At 38.9% G+C, this 19,267-nt stretch overlaps 1 protein-coding gene across 1 annotated transcript; it reads left to right on the top strand.

Annotated features, from left to right (window-relative positions):
• Nucleotides 1-259: 259 nt before the first annotated feature.
• On the top strand, nucleotides 260-12,547 carry PUS7L (pseudouridine synthase 7 like). Its single transcript, XM_061361188.1, has 8 exons — nucleotides 260-1,357; nucleotides 2,023-2,182; nucleotides 3,787-3,982; nucleotides 5,622-5,720; nucleotides 7,181-7,262; nucleotides 8,909-9,186; nucleotides 10,847-10,900; nucleotides 11,526-12,547. The coding sequence occupies exons 1-8, from the start codon at nucleotides 475-477 to the stop codon at nucleotides 11,847-11,849; spliced, it is 2,076 nt and encodes a 691-aa protein (XP_061217172.1). The 5' UTR covers nucleotides 260-474; the 3' UTR covers nucleotides 11,850-12,547.
• The last annotated feature ends 6,720 nt before the right edge of the window (nucleotides 12,548-19,267 follow it).

Here is a 19,267-nt window from a genome sequence, read left to right as displayed (position 1 = left end):
GGGAGTGACCCGGCCTCTGACGGCGGTCGCGTCACCGGGACGGAGGCAGCGGCTCGCTGAGCAGAAAGCGGAAGCGCTCTCTTCCCACGCCGCCTTCCCATAGGCTGTCTGGGGATGCCCCGCCCCCTCCGGGGCGCCCCATGGCTGGTCGGGGGACGGGGGGGGGAAGTCCCTTTCTCTCTTTCCCCGCGTTCCTGGAGAAGTTGGTACCGTCCTCGGGCGCTTACCGAGTGGGGCGGGAGGTCGTGGCGCCCTCTGGTGGCGCGGGTGATGGTGTCGTTGAACCGATCGGTAGTGGCCGTTTGTGGTATGCGGGCTGCGCTTCCTGCCCTCCTCACCTCCTTCTGCCCGCCGGCCTTTCAGGCACCGAAAACGGTAGTAGCTGAAATTCTTTTATCGCCCCCGCTTTTCCTCGCTGTCTCCCGTTGCAGGCGTGGCGGTGTGTGTCTGTGAGCAGGGGAAGGCAGGGCAGCCATGCTTCCGTCCTTCAGTTACGTGACTGACCACACTGGCTTCTGTGGTACGATCAAAAAGTCGCCCAGCGATTTCATAGTGACAGAAATAGAGGTGCCCCAACACTTACTGAGGGATACTCGGCCTGAATCGCTTCAGAAAACCGCCGAAGAGCCGCTAGAGCAAAGTACCCCGGGGCCGCAGCAACCCAATGAGCTGAGCGCGGGGTCCCACGGCCTGTATGCCGAGGGCTGTCCCGGTGCCGTGCCCAGTCCTTCGGAGCAGGACACAAGCGACTGTTCAGCATCCCCTAACAAAAAGCAGCGCGAGGGTGAACCTGAACTGAAACCGGACCTTGGGGAAGGCCATATACTGGATTCCTTACTAGGGAAATCCATGTGTGAGCGGCTTCATCAGTTTGCCTGGGATATGAAGGACACGTGGGACCGGGACAGGGATGCCGGCGGTGGCGCTGGAGAGTTTTCGCTGGGACCTGTACTGGACAAGAAAAGCCGAGCTAGCCTACACAGTGCTGTCAGGCAGAAATTCCCCTTTCTGGTCACTGTTACGAAAGGCAATGAAATGATTGTGAAAGGGAATGGAGATTACAGAGAACTGTGTCAGCTCGTGACTGAAAAGGAAACAAGTGATTTCTTTAAGTTTTTAGATGCAAAGCTAGAAAATTCTACATTTTCTTTTGAGCCTGATGGGGCCAAAGCGCACAGAAAAGTAGTTCACCACTTCATCAATAGAAAGTTTGGAAAGCTTTTAGAAACAAAGTCTTTTACTGTGTCAGATGTCAATGATCAGCCCAATATGTCAATAATGGTGCGTTTTCGAGAAAAAGGTTGGTCCAGGAAAAGGTCTGCTGCTGGCTTCAAGGCAAAACAAGATCTTTATACAGGTAAATGTTACATTTTTAGTGAAAGTGTCAGGTATTGTAATGTTCTTTAGTACAGACTGAAATTCAGTCACTTTTATATGACATCTAGGCCTGCTTGACCCATTGTTTATGCTGAAATAAATCATTATTAACACAATGTAGTTACATCACTGGAGAATGAGATGAATGAATTTACTGCAGTGATGTTAACACAAACTGTTCAGGGATAATGGTTACACTTTTATCGTTAGTACTGTAGTACTAACTCTGTGTTATTCCCCATGTGCTAGATTTCCCTTGAAAGTAATTGTGGGATTTTAGGAGATGCATCTAGAAGTTGGACTAGTTAGTAAGGTCAAAACTGATTTATGGTCTTATTTCTTAAAGCAATTGATTTCTAATAGACAATGTTTGTAGCTCAATGCATATTTGTTGAGTGGTGTTTATCAGGTACTGTTTTTAAAGGCAGCAGAGGTTTCTGGTTGTAAGAGCTTTGTGTATTGTGTATTTTTCTTTCAATGCTGAAAAAATTCCATTTTCTTTAGTGTTGTGGAGTGGGAGGACTCTTCCTATGCAGTTTCCATGCTATTACAGTTTGAAGAGAAGAACTTGCCCATCTGTCATAGCAGAACACCTGTATGATTTACAACTGCATATTCCTAATATTTCTGAGATGGTTGTTTCAGCTTTCACCCTTCAGAAAGAAAACCTAGAAACACTGGAAGCAATCAGCTTCTTGGCTGCTGAACTTGGTGTTCTTCCTTCAGACTTCAGTTATACTGGCATCAAAGATAAGAAGGCGATTACTTACCAACCTATGGTTGTGAAGAAGGTGACACCTGAGAGGTACTTACAGTCTGAGTGCATTCAGTTTAGCACTTATTTTTATATGTTAATAAGTATTAACATGGTACAATCTTCTGAAATGTTCTTATGGATGTGTCTTTTCATGTGTTACAGCACAGTGGAAATAGCTTTAATATTTTGTGGCTTTAGTGAATATACAGCTTAGTGGTGAAGTCTCCAGTGTTGGAATTTGAAGAAAAGTCTTGCCCTTCTGTGTATTTTTCATAATATAAAAATTTCATATCATCTGGGACAGTATCCTTCCAGTTCATGCTTATGGGATCCACTTTTCAGCTTCTTAAATACCATCCACTAGCTGGAAGTGAGAAAAAGCCGACACAACAGGTTTCCATGCATTGGCAAAATATTGTCTTGTGGTCCACATTCAACAACTTAAAAGCTTTATACAACTACAAAACCAAAGAAAATCATTATAAAATACTTTGGACAGATACTGTCTCTGAGTGTTAAGTGTGAACTTCTGTGGTTTCATCCAATTTAGAAACATGAGACTAAATGAAGAAGCTATCACCAAACCTGAGGGCAGAAAATACATTTTGAATAATGTGTCAATAATACAGGATGTGACTTTCCATTTCTCGTTTTGTTATTCTCTGTAGCCAATTCAGTGGATAAATATATCTGTGTATTAAGTTCTGCCAGAGTAACTGTAAAGAATTGAGTCAAAACTGTAACTTGTTTTTTCCCCAGCATTAACTTTCTGGTGGGTTTTGGTCTTAGTAATGAAGTAGACTTTACAAATAAAGGAAAGTAGAATGTATGTTTCTAGGATTTATTACTGACAGAAATATATATCAATAGTAAATTTCAACTGCATTCTAAGCAATAAGGCCAGTTGTTCAAGAGATAATTAACAAAACTTTACATTAATGTTTAAATGATCAAGCAAAATAGTTAAATGCTTCCAAGCCACAAGCATAATGGGGAAAAGAAATAACATTTATAAATAAATAGTTTTTAAAGTTATTAAAATATTGGTTAGAATATAAGTTCTTATGCTGAAGGTTTCCTTTGGTTTGAATGACTGTTCTTGTACATAAGAACAAAGAGATTGAGTGGATACTTCAGAAGGCAAATACTTGAAACGTCAGCTGAGTTTCCAATTGCAAGCACACCCAGAGAATTGGCGCACTGAGTTTGTTTTTGTTAAGGCTGACCAAGAAAGAGCAATTGTATTTTGGAGTCTGCAAGAGCACATTACTTTTTTTCTTTCTCTTTTTTTTTTTTTTAATATTAATGAAGAGCAGATTTTAAAACTGAAGAGTAAATTATTTGTTTTTTCAATAAAAAGTACAAAATTCCATGCAGTTGCCTTGAGAAAATTCAGTGAATTGCTTGATTCTAATATCTGTCAAGCTACAGGCTGTAAATGCAAATGAAGCAAGCATTGAGAAAGTATTTCTGGACTATAAAATTTAAGACTTCTATCTCTGATTTTATTTGTTTTTCTCATAATAATCTGCTTTAAATCCCCCTTTTTCCTAAGTGTTTTTAATTCTAGTACAAAGGTGAAGAAGGCAGTTATTAGAAGTTGGATAGCTTTAGTAGGGGTGGTTCATGATTTCTTCCAATTATTTATGCAGGTTGAAAGAAATTGGAAGCAAAATGGAAAAAAAGGGTATCAGAATACACAACGTGCATTCAGCATGCCAGCACCTGAGACTTGGTCAGCTGAAGGGCAATCACTTTGATGTAGTTGTGAGAGATCTTAAACACCACAATCATGACGCTTCTGCAGATCTGAAAATGAGAATATCTGAAGCAATGGAAAATGTTGAGGTAAAAAAGCCTTGTGGTTCCCAGTAATGAACAGAGTTTTAATTCTGTGATGTAAAAACCAAAACAAAACTTTATAAGAAAATGCTTCAATAGGAAGAAATAGCACAAATAGCACAAAAAACTGTTTCCCAGTTTTGATGCTTTTTACAGTTTTATGTCTTTCCTGCATTACTTAAGGAATCAGGACTAAACCTGCCTTCCAACAAGAGACCATAAGTGAATTAATTCTGTGTTACAGACTGGAGGTCCCAGAGTGATGCAACAAGATAGATGTGAAATTTAGAAGGAAATTATGGATATATCAGCTATTGTTGCTTCGGCCAACCGAAGTGATGGTTTTCACGGTGGCTGTTGACAGGGTGAAAGAATATAGTTACACATGTCAACTGGTTGCCTCTTTTGGTCATGTGAGGAGCATGGATGGTTGGCTGAGGTGAAGAACTCTAATAGCATAAATACATGTGAAATATCTGTAGAGGAGAAAGAATATTCCCTGAAATTCAGTGGATTTTGATTGCTGTTATCCTTTCCCTTAGAAGAAACCCCCATCATCAGGCATTCTTAAACTCTTTCTATGAGTTACTACTACTTAAGGTGTTTTGTGCAGCAGTAATTTTCTTACTATATCTTTCTAAGTAATAACCGTAATATAAATTACTTTAAGAACATTAATCCAGCAATGAAGACTTTAATGCAAATTACCCATTATGCAAAAGCAAAGTACATTACATGTTTCTGGAAGTTAATTTTCTTTCTGAATAAAGCATTCAGCAGCTACTTTAGTGCTCTCTGCTCCACCTAACTTTTTGTTTTGTTTTGTTTTGTTTTTTTTTTGTTTTGCTGTTTGGAAAATGAGCACAAATTCCTATGGTTGTGTGTCTTGCTTTATTAGATTTAACTTACTGGTCAGATGAATGACAAAACCACCATGCATGTTAAACCAAAATATGGATTTTTCATCTCCTGTGGAAACAAATCACACATGGGACCTATGGATGTCCAAAGCAAGGTTATAGGGTTTGAACTGAATAACCATTTCCAAAACAAATAATCATTTCTCTTCTTGCTCATCTACTCCATGCATACTTACTATTTTCTAGAAAAGGATGTTCTCATTGGGTCACATGGCTGTGATTTTGCTGCCCACATATGACCTATAAGTCATTGTCAGACTTAAAATCCCAATTAGAAGAAGTGCTCACTCTTGATCTTTACTATTGTAATAATAATAGAAAGGATCTCATGAAAAAAGGTGAGTATTTTTAAGAAAAAATGTCGAACAGTGGAATTATCTGTGCTAAGCTTCATTGGTGTCAGTAGAGATTTCAGAATCTGTGCACATAAAAAGCTCAATTACATTGACTGTGTTTATAATGATTAACTACATAGAAATAATTTTGTTTCATTTACCTATTTTTTGTGAAAGTAAAGGCAATGATAGAACTTGGTTGTCTTTTTAGATGCTTCTAAATTAGGTGCTAAAATATTGTAACGAATCATAAGTCATGATTTTGGTATATATTACTTTTGATTTTAAAAGTTTGTATGCATTTTGGATGAATATGTGATGTGTGTTGCATGCTTACTCTTACTACCTGGCATTTCCATGCTTTTAACGTATTTATTCTTTATCTTTTAGACAAAAGGTTTTGTAAATTACTACGGACCTCAGCGATTTGGGCAAGGACAAAATGTTCAGACAGATCAAATAGGACTGGCTTTACTGAATGAAAAAATGGTATTTTCATTTTGTAATCTTAAGTAGTTAATTTCACATTAGTGTCGCAGTATCTAGTGCTGGAGTCGACCTTCCCAGTGATGAATTTCATTTCTGAGATAAGCCCATATGTGTGCTGGAAGTAATTGTCAGATCAGTTTTGACAACAAAGTAACTGTGAAGGTCTTCATACTGAAACAAAACATCTTTTTTAAACAGTAGGTGCAGCTTTAAATAGTTTAAGAAGTAATTTTGCTGTCTATAATTGGTATGTGATTGTGATCATCGTCATGCCCCTTGGCAGAAAAGTGTCTGCATTCCATGAAAGGTTTGAACACTAAATTAAGCAGTCTTTATACAATGTTTATTCATGGTCCTGATTGCCTCCTGACTTGTAGCCTCTTATCCTGCTAGGGGTCTATATACATTTTTTAAATGTCACAAGATATTGCATAGAATCATAGGAAAGGATTTGCTTTTTCAATACCAGAGTAACTTAAATGCTATATAGAAGAGATTGCTGCTTTCCATTATTCCTTGGCTACTGTCCCAACTTCTTATTTCTGAGTGATTGGTCCCATGTAAGCTAAGGAGAGCTTATTTCTTAAGTAATAATTCATAAGTCATATACTTTTCAATGTATATGGTATAGTACTTGGCACAGGTGTAAAACAGAATCAAACATCACATAGGCAAATGGATACTTGAGTATCTTTTTTCATTTAATTTGTAAGAGGACTCATGGTTTTAGGACATCCCAGAAGTTACTGTTGATGTATCTCATTTTGAATGAGCAGTTGGTACGCATGTGCCAGTCCCTGAAGTGTAATGATTTAAATCTCTAGCCTTAACTCAGTTACTTTTAAATTTAAAACCTGGTGGGACCTCCTATTTATATTAAAAATGTGCCATTATGGACTTGTACAGTCCTGTGCAGAGGAGGACAAGAACCAGCTGTCATGGGTTGGTATAAGTGCTAGCAAATCAGGTGTCTCCACTGGTTTTGCAAGTGGCAGGGGTTAGCATAGTGTTTTCCCTGTCACGGTGTCATCTAATCTAATAGAGATCTACAAAAGATTGTTGTCCCTCTGTGTGAGACTGTGAGAAGTGTTCAGTCTATGTTTTATATAAAATATGAGGGAGGGAAAGAAGGAACCTTCCTGTTCAGGGCTCTTGATGGCATTAAAAAGTGAAGGAGTTCTAACTGGATGTTCAAAAAGAGTGACTGATTTCTCGTAGAGCTGTGAAAGCTGCCTTGTGTCTTCTGTGTGACTAAACCCTTTCTTTAACTTGAGAAGGAATGGAACTGTACTGGTTTGCTGTTCATGGCATCTTCTGTGAAAGGAAGAATTTGACTTTAACCCTAAAGAACTGATGTAATTGTCAGAGTTTGTAAAATGTGTTAACACAGAATTGGATGCATGACTGTTTAGTTAACAAATAGTTAAAGAAAAATTACAAATGACTAATGTTCTTTAAAGGTGAAAGCTGTGAAGTTATTCTTTACACCTGAAGATACTGATGACCCTGTAAACAACGCAAAAAGATACTTTCTTCAAACTGGTATGTCCATCTAAATTGTCTATGTATTTTTTCACGGTCAGTATTGTGAGGGAATAAGATGTTGCTGCACAGAGAGATACTTTTTATTTTGCTGCTACTTTATAATTATATAATAATATTTATAGTAATATATATAATAATAATAACTTGCAGGTTATGACTCAGTAGAGTTGCACAGTTAAAAACTAGGTGATGATGAGGCCCTGAATATGCTCAATAGTGGAAAACTAATGTACTTCAGGTGCAAGATGGTATAGAAAAAACACCGTATAGCATAATGCTGAAAAGACTTAAGATGATTTTATCAAAGCAATTCTAGCCTCTTTCCATCTATCCTTCCATCTGTATATAGGAATGAGGCACCCAGCTTATACTCAGAAGTTAACAGATGTGGATATCTAATCTTGAATCTCTTTAATTATGTATCTCTTCCATACTTTCCTGTGATCTACCTTCTTTCTGTCTTGAACTGAAACCAACAAAATATGTCAAAAGCAGAAGTGTGCTGAATAAAATGCTGTTGTATTTACTGGTTTGATCATTCAATTTAAGTTTCTCTCCAAAACTAAAAATTTTAGAGTTGCTCTTGACTTCAAATACATTTTTTCTTCTAAAACATTCCACATCTATTAGCTAGCTTATCACTGTAGATTGACAAAACAGCTGTGATAGCTGGACTTGAAGAAAAAAATCCTGACCATGAGGGTGGTAAAACAAGAACAGGTTGCCCATAGAGGTGGTAGATGTGTCATCACTGGAGCCATTCAGTGCCAGGATGGATGTTGTTCCAGGTAGCCTGATCTAGTTGAATTTGTCCCTGCTCATTACAGGAGGGTTGGACTAGATGACCTTTGAAGGTCCCTTCCAACCCATACTAGTCTATGATTCGATGACATATGGCTTAAATAGACACAGATACATATTTAATTTCACAAAAAAGTTCAGATGAATCGTTTTGTGCTGTATGTTGCTGTAGGATGCATGGAAAGACATTGATGTAGACTCTGAGAACAGCTGCTTGCCTTTTCCTGAAAGCAAAAGGTAAAAGGCTATGCAAAAGGCTTCATCAGGTAATTCCTTGTAATGAGAAAATATGCAGACCATAAGATTTTAAACTTAGAACATTTATATATTGTAGTACAAATCTGATTAAGTGTATTTTCATGTTGGTTGAGGCTCACGCTTCCCAGTGGCCAATGCAATCTGTACCTTTAAAATAAAGACATGTTTTTTACCCCATATGAATACATCAATGTGAAGTAGAGGTTTGATGCTCTTTTATCGCTTGATTTTTAACTTCATTCACCTGGTCAAAAAAAAAACTTCAGGCTGATGAAGTAAGTTTCTAAAGAAAAAAAAAAACCCAGCAAAATACCAAACCCCAAATGCAGCTAAACTGAGTATCAGCTAGTTTAGTTTATACTGCATGAAACAGAATAGAATTCATGGGACTGTGTTGATAGGCAATTTGTCTAACATGACACATTGAAGGAAAGGAAATAATAACCTAAAGGTCAGCATAAAGGGGTTACACTGACACCTTTTTTCCCTACCTGATTATTTCATCTTCTTAGGTGTATTTTTCCCTGGTACATAATATGTGAAAAATCAGGGGGTACTTACATGGCTGTTTTTGTTTATATCAGAAGATGCAAAGGGTGCACTTGTGATGCTGCCAGAATTTAAAGTGAGAGAGAAGATGTTGCTACGAGCTTTACATCGCTATGGTGTAAATCATGAAGGTTGTACCAAAGGATGGCTCAACATTCCTCATTCCATGCGCATATTCTATGTCCATGCTTATTGCAGTAAAATTTGGAATGAAGCAGCATCATATAGGCTGAAGATCTATGGTTCGAAAGTTGTTGAGGGTGATCTTGTTGTCTCAGAAGAAAATGATGAAAACATTTCCTTGAATGACAAGGTGAGTCTTCACAAAATAGTTCTTTAAAAAAGAATCCCCAAAAGCTTGATGCACTTGAATACATACTTAGACACACTCTAATGTTTTTTGGTTCATTCATTAAAATATTTAATTGGGTTCATTCATTTTGGTTCATTCATTAAAATATTTAATACTAGTTCCAAAGATGAAAAAAGTGATGCAGCTTTTTCTTATTTACCATGAATGGGCATATAAACTATGAATGTCAGAACTGATACCTGTAAGAATTTAGTCTGCATGATATATCACACTCATCTCAGGGTCTGACTAGGAAAAATCTTCAGAGTGGACTCTGGGTGGGCCTGTATTACCAGTCGGTTCAGTCTTGAGTCTTTCTCTCTGGGTCAGATCTTCCCGTTCCATATAATGAATGGTGAAAGGTGCATCAGGAAAGCCCGTGGTCAGGCTGAACTGGCAATCTCGTTGCAGTCACGCTGCTGAAGCATGTTTAACACAATTTCAGATACTCAGGCAATTGGATGGATGGTGGGTCTAAACTGTTAGCAGCAGTCTTCTTAAGAAAAGTAGCAAAGGGCAAAGGAGTGCTTCTGCTTGCTCACAGCGTAGCCTGGGTGCTGTGAATGGTGCCATGGGTGAGCCAGTGAGCAGAAGCCAGCAGTAGAGTGTCTGTTCCCAGGTCTTGCAATGCTGCACTCCATCCTGAAGCCTCTCCTTTCAGGGTTAGCAGACTTGTTACTTATTGTGGAAACATTTGAGTCTCTTCTGCCATGTAACAAGTGATGGGACAAGAAGAAATAGTCTCAAGTTGTGCTAGGGGAGGTTTAGATTGGATATTAGGAAAAATTCCTTCACTGAAAGGGTTGTCAAGCATTGATACAATCTGCCCAGGGAAGTGGTTGAATCACATCCCTGGAGGTATGTGGTGCTTAGGGACATGGTTTAGTGGTGGACTTGTCAGTGTTGGGTTTACAGCTGGACTTGGTGATCTTAAGGGTGTTTTCAAACCTAAATAATTCCATGATTCTTTCTCCTGATCATCAGACAAAGCATAGAATTTTGCAGTGTTTTACTGCAAATTTCCTGGATGTGAACATAGGCAGAATGTGTCTGATTTCTTTTGGGCGAACATCTTACAAGTTTGAAAGCAAGAGCATTTGAAAGGTTACTGAATAACCTCCAGTCCCTGTAGAGAGGCTTCTGTTTCCACTGCAGTTTTTCTCCATTAGTATTTTGAGAGTGAATGTTAATAAAAAAAGTAGATCAAATAAAATGAAAAGCAGAGGTAGCAAATTCAGTATTGAGTTACTGAGTTTAATATAGCTCTATTCCTATTTAATATAAAATATTTTTCTTGGTTATTTTTGCTTTTGCTGATGTGGCACAAGATGCATTGACACAGTTAACTTCAAACTCAAAGAATATGAGCTTGGAATGATAGTTTGCTAAGTAGTGGTAGCTAGCATCAGGAAATATTTAATGCAATGCCATTTACCAGTAAACAAATTACTTTATATTAAGCATCTCTACTGTTTTTCATACCTGAAATAGATTATTGTCCTTGTCAAATAACTTTAGGATCCTTTGCGAGTTTGGGAGTGCAGTGCATAATTCCTAAAATAAAGTGGATGGTTTATTTTTAAAAAAGCTTTTTTTTTCTTCTTCTTAACTGTCTTGTCAGGTTCATGTAGTCACTGCTGCAGAAGAATTGGCTAACAAATACTCTATAAACCAAGTAAGTCTGTATGAAGAATTCTGAGTTGTTGATCTCTTTGTTTTAAAAATAATGGGATTAATTTAACTGGTGTGGTCTTCCTTGCCGGAAACACATTAAAGAAAATACAGGTGAACTAATCTCTGCTCTCACAACAAACTAGACGAAAGAGTTTTTACTTTGCAGTGGAAATACTTACAGTGTCATTTGCAGCGTGGCACTTCAGTTTATCTTGAAGCTGAATGTAAATACTTAGAAAACTTTTCCATTCTACTGGGTAGAACACTCAAGAGCAACTGACGTTCTAATTTTTGAAGGTGCAGGGTGCATAGTTGTGAATTTTTACAGAGGCAACTTAAAGTCTTTATCACAGGTCTTTCCCAACACCTTAGTGAAGTAAGGAAATTCACATTAGTATATTTCTTGTTTGTTTTAGGAATTCTGGTTCACTGAATATTTCTCCTGCTTTAATTACATCCAAGATACCTGCTTTGCACAGCTTCATTTCACAAGAGAAGCTGCTGTTTCACTATGTTATGCCCCCAAACACAAGATATAGGCACTTTTTAAATTATAATCACATTTATTTAAAGGGGATTTGGTGGGCTGTATTTCAAACATATTTGTCATCTTTTCTTCTTTGAAGGTGGTGCTTCCAGTGGTGGGACACAGTATCCAGTATCCCAGTAATAAAGTTGGGCAATGGTACCATGAAAGGCTTTCTAAGGATGAGCTGCAGATGTGCAAATTCAGAGTGTCTCCTCTACAGCTGAATATACCTGGATGCTACAGACCCATTTTGAAGAAAGTTCAGAATTTGTCATATTTTTTTGAAGTCAGTGAAAAAGGAATCAAAATTGAAGACAACCATCTAAATGAATCAAAAGTCTCTCTTCATATATCATTTGACCTTGATCCTTCATGTTATGCAACAGTTTGTTTAAGAGAAATAATGAAATGTGACTTTTAAGATAGCAGTTAATGGAAGACTGTAGGAATATAATACAATGGTGATATGTTATGTGTAATGCCAAGAAAATAAGGGAGAATAACAGGTTCAAGCCAGGAACGGGAACAATTTGTAGATTGAGATTCATATTGCTTAGGAAAATAAGCCCACTCAAAACCTTTGGAATGTTCCAAACATTCCAAACCCTAAATGGAAACCTTTGGATGCATTGGTGTAAAACTGTGTTTTATGCTAGGTAGGTCTAACAGAACATGAAGAAACTATGGGCTGCAAGCATGTATTTCATGTCTGCATAGACGTCTGCCTTGCAAAGTTAAACCCTGGAAAAATGTTTGCAGTAAAGAAATGCACCCTTTATTTCATAATCTTTTTTCATAAAGTGGTTTATACTAAGTGCCGTTCAAACAATGTTACAAGTTTGCAGCCTACAGGTATCTAACTGAAAAGTTGCTGTACTGAGGTGCATTAAATACATTATGGTTTTTTTTTGTTGTGTGCAGGTACTAAGTGTTAAAGTCCTGAATCAACAGTGACAAGTTTGATGAATCCCCTAACTAAGTTAATGCCAAGGATTCCGGAATTAAGTACTGCATAGCTGTTAGTTAGAACCTGTTTGAGTAAGCTCAGCAAGATGAGGTGAGTAATTAACATAGCTGCAAAACCACTCAAATAAAACCAGACCCCTGTTTTACTGTTTACAGGACTCTATTGCTGTGAGGTATTATGATAGCAAAAATATGTTAATGGAACCATCCCTGGAACAAAGATTTTGTATTTTTTTTCTTAATTAAAAAAAATTATTGTGATAAAATGAGTGGATCTGTGAAAAAGGGGAGAGCAGAAAATGCCATTAACGAGGTGTTTGACACTGTCCCACAATGTTCCTGAAACCAAGTCATGATATTAATGTCTGGATGGGTGAATAGCCGCTCGGGGAACAGCAGTTAATGGGTCATACCCTACCCAGAGTGAGTACCGCTAGAGGGTCTCCTGGACCCCATCCTGTTCAATGTCTTTGTCAGTGACCTGGATGAAAGGATGGAGTTTGCCCCCACAGAATGTGCAGATGAATCTAAACTAAGGGAACAGATGGAATTCTGAAGGATCAGGCTGCTATTCAGGCCAACCTATACGTGCTGGAGGAGCAGGCCAACAGGAACCTTATGACATTCAGGAAGGATGAATGCAAAGTGCTGCCCTCAGGAAGGAAGCACCCCTGTAGCAGCCAGACTGGGGAGCAGCTCTTTGGGCATGGCTCTGGGGGACTGGTTGGCAGCTGAACACAGGTCAGCTGTATGCGTGGCAGCAAGGGTGACCAGCAGCCTCCTGGGACACAGAAGAGGGAGGCAAGGGATTATGTCTCATATTTCAGCACTTTTGGATCCCATTCAACTTCTATGTCTGTTTGTGATCCCCAACATAAGAAATGCATTAAAAAATTAGAGCAAGTTCACCCAAGGGTTTCCAAGCTATTTGGGGACTGGAGCCCCTTCCCTTTTGAGGAGATGCTGAAGGAACTGGGCTTCTTCAGCCTGGAGAAGATACACCTTAGGGGTGGAACCAACAGCAGCTTCCCAGTACTCACGGAGATGTTAGCAAACAGGTGGAGCCCGGCTCTTCAGAGTGGTGCACAGCAGGAGAACAAGAGGCAGAACATAAATTTAAATGAAAACTTTTCAACTTTCCCCCCGTGAGGACAGTCAGGCTGTGGAACAGGCTGTGGGATAAACCTCTGAGCAACCTGGTCAATGACTCAGAGGTAACCCTAATTCACGGAGGCAGTTGCACTAGAGACAGATGTCTGTTCCAGTTCCAGTTACCCTGCACAGGACATTGCAAGTGTTTATTCAATCTGTAGATGGCAGTATGTCTATGGCAAAGTCTACTCATTTTTAGCGAGTAAGAATTGGTAATATACATTGAATTTTATTTATGGCATCATCTTTCAGTTGTTGCTAACAGTTGAGTAAGGTAAATCTCCAAACACTGATAAATAGATGTAGAATTATAGGAACAGGGAAAATAGAATTACAGAAATATACTTCACATGATTTCAGCGCTTGTATAAAACCATGTAGCAATGAAGGATCCAGGTAATTCACTGCATCACTGAAGATTACTCTGTAAGTCTGTGCAAGTAATTAAAAATTTGACCCTTAGCTTTTATAAGGGAAAATAAACTGTCATCCAAACAATAGCTATAGAGCCACTGCAGGTGACTTACAATGCTTGCTGTATTACAGTGCTTACTATACACCTCAGGTTTATGGTATAGAGCCAAACTGATACAAAAATTCATTTCCCTGCCATGACCCATCTGGGACAGCTTTGTTCCAGTCTTCGCTTGTCAGTATCATCTCTGGTCTTTCACCTGCCCTTAAAAATACCCCTCTTCTGGAAAACTATTTTTAAATCAAGTTGTTTTTGGTACAGCACAGCTCTAAAAGATTTGTTCTGTGGCCACTGACATGGTAAAATGCTCCAGTGCATACAGGAAGCTGCATGCAGCTGCAATGACCAGAAGAAATAAATTAGCACTGAAGTTCTATTTAAAAAGACTATTGTGGTCTTCTTCAATGTTGCTCAAAACAGCCTTGACAACTATCTCATCACGTATATACAAGATTTGAATACAGAAAGAATTAGAAGTTGAGCCTTGATGAGGGAAGCCACAAAAGGTCAGATTAAAAGGTTTGTGACTGAAAGGCATGCTATTTTAAAATAAGAGATCAGAAGGTGGTGTTAAAAGAGTTCCCCTATAATAATTTTAGGCTCATTTGTCAGTGCTTCCATTGAACACTAAAAGGACTAATCTTCTTAAGCAAATCATTCTTTCAGCAACTTTCAGGTGAAAGAGCTAATTATGTGTGTCCATGGGTTAAATTCCTATAGTAGAAATGTTCTACTAGGGAAAAGTCAGTTTGCTATTAGAGTCTTTATATAGCAAACATCCTTCTTATTTCAGTTGGCATTTGTTTGTAGTTAATTCTCTTAATCCTAGCAGCTATTTTGCAGGTTTGTGTACATGAACAGCTGAATCCAGAGAGTTTGTATAAGAGCAATAGTCACCTCCCTAAGTATAATCTATATAAGCAAAACATCTGTGCCCCTGCATTTAGAAATGATTATCATTGTGCACTGATCTGAGTTGAAGGAAAAGATAGGTGTGTTAGTCATCTCTCATCTTACTAAGCACTTCTATTGCTACCATCCTTTTCTGAGTAGCCTTAGCACTTTGCTAATACTAATGAAGACAGGTCTCTGACTGTTTCTAACAAAAGGGCTTCAATGGCAGTTGATTTTTTTTTTCAGGAGATGATAGATAATTGGGCATTTGAATGGGAAAAATGCAAATGTTCTTAATCTGTGAAATCCTATTACTTTTAATTCATTACAAATTTGACAACTAGTATTATCCGCAATGAGAATGCACACATTTGCAGGTCTTTCGGAATGAGGTGGCTTAAAATTACATTCCTATCATAAAGGCAGTTCAGAAGCCAGGTAGATGTGTGATTATTGGCCCAGCTCACTCATTAAAACTCCATTAACTTCTCTCTTAGTGGCAGTGCCTGTCAGCTGGTGATTTGACCTCTTACACCCAGCTGATGAGCATAAACCTCCTTTCCTTTCTCTTGCAGAACTTTTGCCCATAATAAAAGCTCAAGGGAACAAGCTGAGAAACTATTAACACTTTCCTTTCTTTCAGTCGTCAGTCACCCCTTGCAGCCCACTGGTTCAGCTCTAGATCCTTTTCAGAGGAAATGAAACCCAGAAGCATGTTCCAGCTGCATGCCAAGCACCCAAATGGAGGAACAGGGATCCAAATGAGAAGTTGGTCACTTGAATGGCTTCAGACCATACAGAGGGGTGCGTTCTGCTATGAAGTCTAAACAACATTTAGCTCAACATAAAACCACCAAACCAAATGTGTACAGATAGGGGCTTCAGTGCTCCAGTATGTTAATCTGTTCCTGTCACACCAAAAAGCTTGCTCATGTAGGCAATGTTGTATTTGCAAGGAAGGCAGAATCAATGAAGTCAGATGTTTGCACCATCTGGAGTTACTTTATTCCGCTTAGCAAAAGTTAGTCTTGTATTAGAGAAATTTAAATGCATTTTCCGTTTTTGCACAAATATTCCTACCTGCTTAGAACAGTGATATTTTTAATTAACTTTAGAAATGACTGATTCAAAAAACTTGGTTTTATGTCTTCCAGAATGTTCTTGCACTTCACAACCTAGGACACTCTCTCCAACTCCCAGAAAAAGGCACTTTGTATTTTTTACCTTCAGATCTCTGTTTGCATCTCTACTGATACTGTTAATAATAAGTCAGATTTCTGATTTTCAGATTTTTGCATAAAAAAGAACTGTAGTAATACGTGGCCAAACCATTCACTTGTGAAAGCAGGACATGAATCATTTAGTGATTTCATATCAATATTATAGAGAAACAAATACATAGAATTAAACTGGATATGAATTTAGTGCTCTACAACTCCAGTGACTTGAGTCAAGGTTCAGTCTTGTCATCCTGTCTGCAGTGGTTCCTATAAGTGGGTATGTAGGAAAGAGTAAAGCAAGAGAAGTCCATATGGTATTTATCCTCTACTTTGAGTTCAGGCAATTTCCTGGGCCTCAGTGTTTTTTCTGTATAATAACTCTCAGTGGATTTCTTTCCCAAATAATTCTCATCTTCCCTTAAATATGTTCAACCTCTTCCCAGAGTTCCATGTTTGATACCTGTTGTACGAAGAGGCACCTTTTGTTGTTGTTGCTGTTGGTTTAAACTGCCTCCTTCTGACTTCATTTGATGATTTTTGGATCTTGTATTTCTATACAAGGAACAGTAAAGACTTGATCCATCCTTGTGGTACTCAGCCATTTGTATGCTTCCCATATTTATCCCTTCATGTAAATCAGTTGCTTACTACAACTGAGCAGCCATGCAGTCTCTGCTCCTATGGAAATTGCTCCATGCTTACAATAACTTTTGTCCTGTGAACTTTTCTTGGGTTTTAGTATGGCCTTTTGGAGACGAGGGATCTAGAACTGCACACAGTTCAATTTTTATAGTACGGATTTCTCCACTGACATGAAGTATTTTTGACATGTTTGTTTTGTCCTGCACCTCTCACATGTGATTCCCTTTTTGACACACCTTTCTTCCTCAAGCATTGAACCAACATATTTTGGGAACTAGGTAACATAACTCCAGGGTTCCACCTCAGAGTGGTGATTTCACCCTGAAGTCAGGTGAAAGCTCATTATTTTATGTGTGAAGTCAGGATTTGTCTCGTCTGTGAGTCACTTTGCATGCTTCTACACTCTAAATTTCATCAGCTGTTGTATTACCCTGTCATTAGCATCATAAGGATTTTTTGCAGTTCTTCACAGTCTACCCTTATTACTCTGAGTAACTCAGCATCATCGTCAGTCACCTCTGTGCTTCACTTCTTTTACACACACAGTAAACTGCATTCCAGGGCCCTCTAGCTTATACAGTGACTGCTTAAAGGTGCTTGGGAATGGACTTTGTCGATTGCCTACTGGGAGCTCAAGTGCACCATCTCCACTGCAGCAGGTAATACATTCCATGCAGCTCGTAACCTTTCCACAGAACTCCGAGGAGGCTGCAAGGCAATACTTTACAGGAGCCATGTCAGCCTTTCCCCAGTGGATCACAATTCAAGTGTCCACTACTTCTGTCTGTAATAGATTTGCCCGTTGCAATTGTCTGGCTTACAGGCTTGTACCCTAATTTTGTTCTCTAATCTTTTCATCCCCATTATACAGTATATAATTGATGATTATATAATTAAATAGCTTAGACTCTTTAAGATTTACTTATGTATACTGTTGTTACCAGTAATCTGAAACTGAGTTGAAGGTATGAGGGATACACTGAAGAAAGCATACCAGCTTAGAGCATTTTTTTAGTCCCATTAAAATGCTCATGGGTTTTGAAAGATCTTGGTTTGGATTTGTATTCTGCTTGGTTCAAAGCAGAAATTTGAATCCTGTTTCATCATAGCCTGTTAACCACATTAAGAGGCTGTAAAAGTAACTGTGACGGTAGTGTCAAAGAATGACATTTTTGACTGAAAGTAAAAGAAAGACTTTCTTGAAATTTGAATACAGGAGATAAAATGTCAAGTTTAATTCAGGTGGAAAAGACTTTGGATCTGTGTGGTGTGGTTAGCAGATTATTCTGCAACAACAGACTGACACTGCTGCATGCTCATGCTCAGTGTCCAGGTCCTAGTGATGAGGTATGGGAAAGATCATCCCGAATGAACACTGGAGCAGGCAAAACCTACCCTCCACTCTGACCTGTCAGGGGATGCATCAGTAGCTGTGTAAAGCCAGGCATTTCTGGTCAAGTCATCTAGCATCTTCCCTGGGGTACATAGCCCAGGTGACAACCATCCCATGAAGGCAGCTAAAAAGGTAACATATTTTTCCCACTGGAAAGGAGTTTCAGGAAGGAGGCAAGGAGCCCTTCTGCTAGAAATCAGAATGTGCCTCAGATTCAGGGCTGAATCATTCTGGGCCCTGAGGGCACCCATAACCATGACTGGTCTTGACTCTCCCACCCTGCCCATGACCACCCCCAAGGAAGAGCCAGATGCCTGTGGCTGGGCAGTGGAATGGGCCCTGCCCATGGCATGGATGCCTGACAGAACCACTCACTCAAAAAATTCCCTCACTCATCAAGCTCTGGTTGCAGCATACATAGTTTATAGGATGCACACTTCAGGCAGAGCATGTAATTAATCCCAGCACTTCCTGTGTAAAGCCACTTTCTTTTGCACCTTGCAAATAACCCCTGTTAGCTAAATGCTTGACAAATTATTAAACCATGTTACTCAGAAAAATCCTGGTAAACTACAGGGCAGAGTTCACAGTCTCACAGTGCCCGTAAGCCCTAACTCCTGGCTAGACACCTTATGCAGATAGTGCTTATCTGCTGCCAGTGTGTGTCCAAGGCTAAGCGTACTTTTCTGTTTCACAACATTTTCACATAAACACATTTTCAGGCATTTTAGCAATGCCTCAAGCTTCCCATCAGTTACTTATTCTCCCAGAGTAGTGTATGATATATGTTTTAATGTTACTGTAAATGAACTCTCATCTGTTTTTCCCAAGGGGGGAAAAAAGCAATATACTCTATCAAATTAAAACGCTCTCTTAAAGACTGAGAGCTCACCACCTCTCTCTTACTCAGATAGCCAAGCTTGGGAAGTATATCTGGGGGTGCGTAAAACAGCATGAGATTATCTTCTAGATGAATAAGAAACTTTTGAGGTGGATGTTTTCAACAGCTGGTTTAAGGGAAGTGTGAAGAAGAGGTGATTTTGGAAGCTAGCATGATCGTTGTATCAAAAGGGATTGATAAGATCGATACACTGTGG

This window comes from Neopsephotus bourkii, unplaced genomic scaffold, assembly GCF_033783945.1.
Source record: "Neopsephotus bourkii isolate Nb327-2 ecotype Australia unplaced genomic scaffold, CSIRO-AGI_Nbou_v1 NB_1053, whole genome shotgun sequence".
NCBI lineage: Eukaryota > Metazoa > Chordata > Aves > Psittaciformes > Psittacidae > Neopsephotus > Neopsephotus bourkii.
This window is presented reverse-complemented; position numbering and strand designations above follow the sequence as displayed.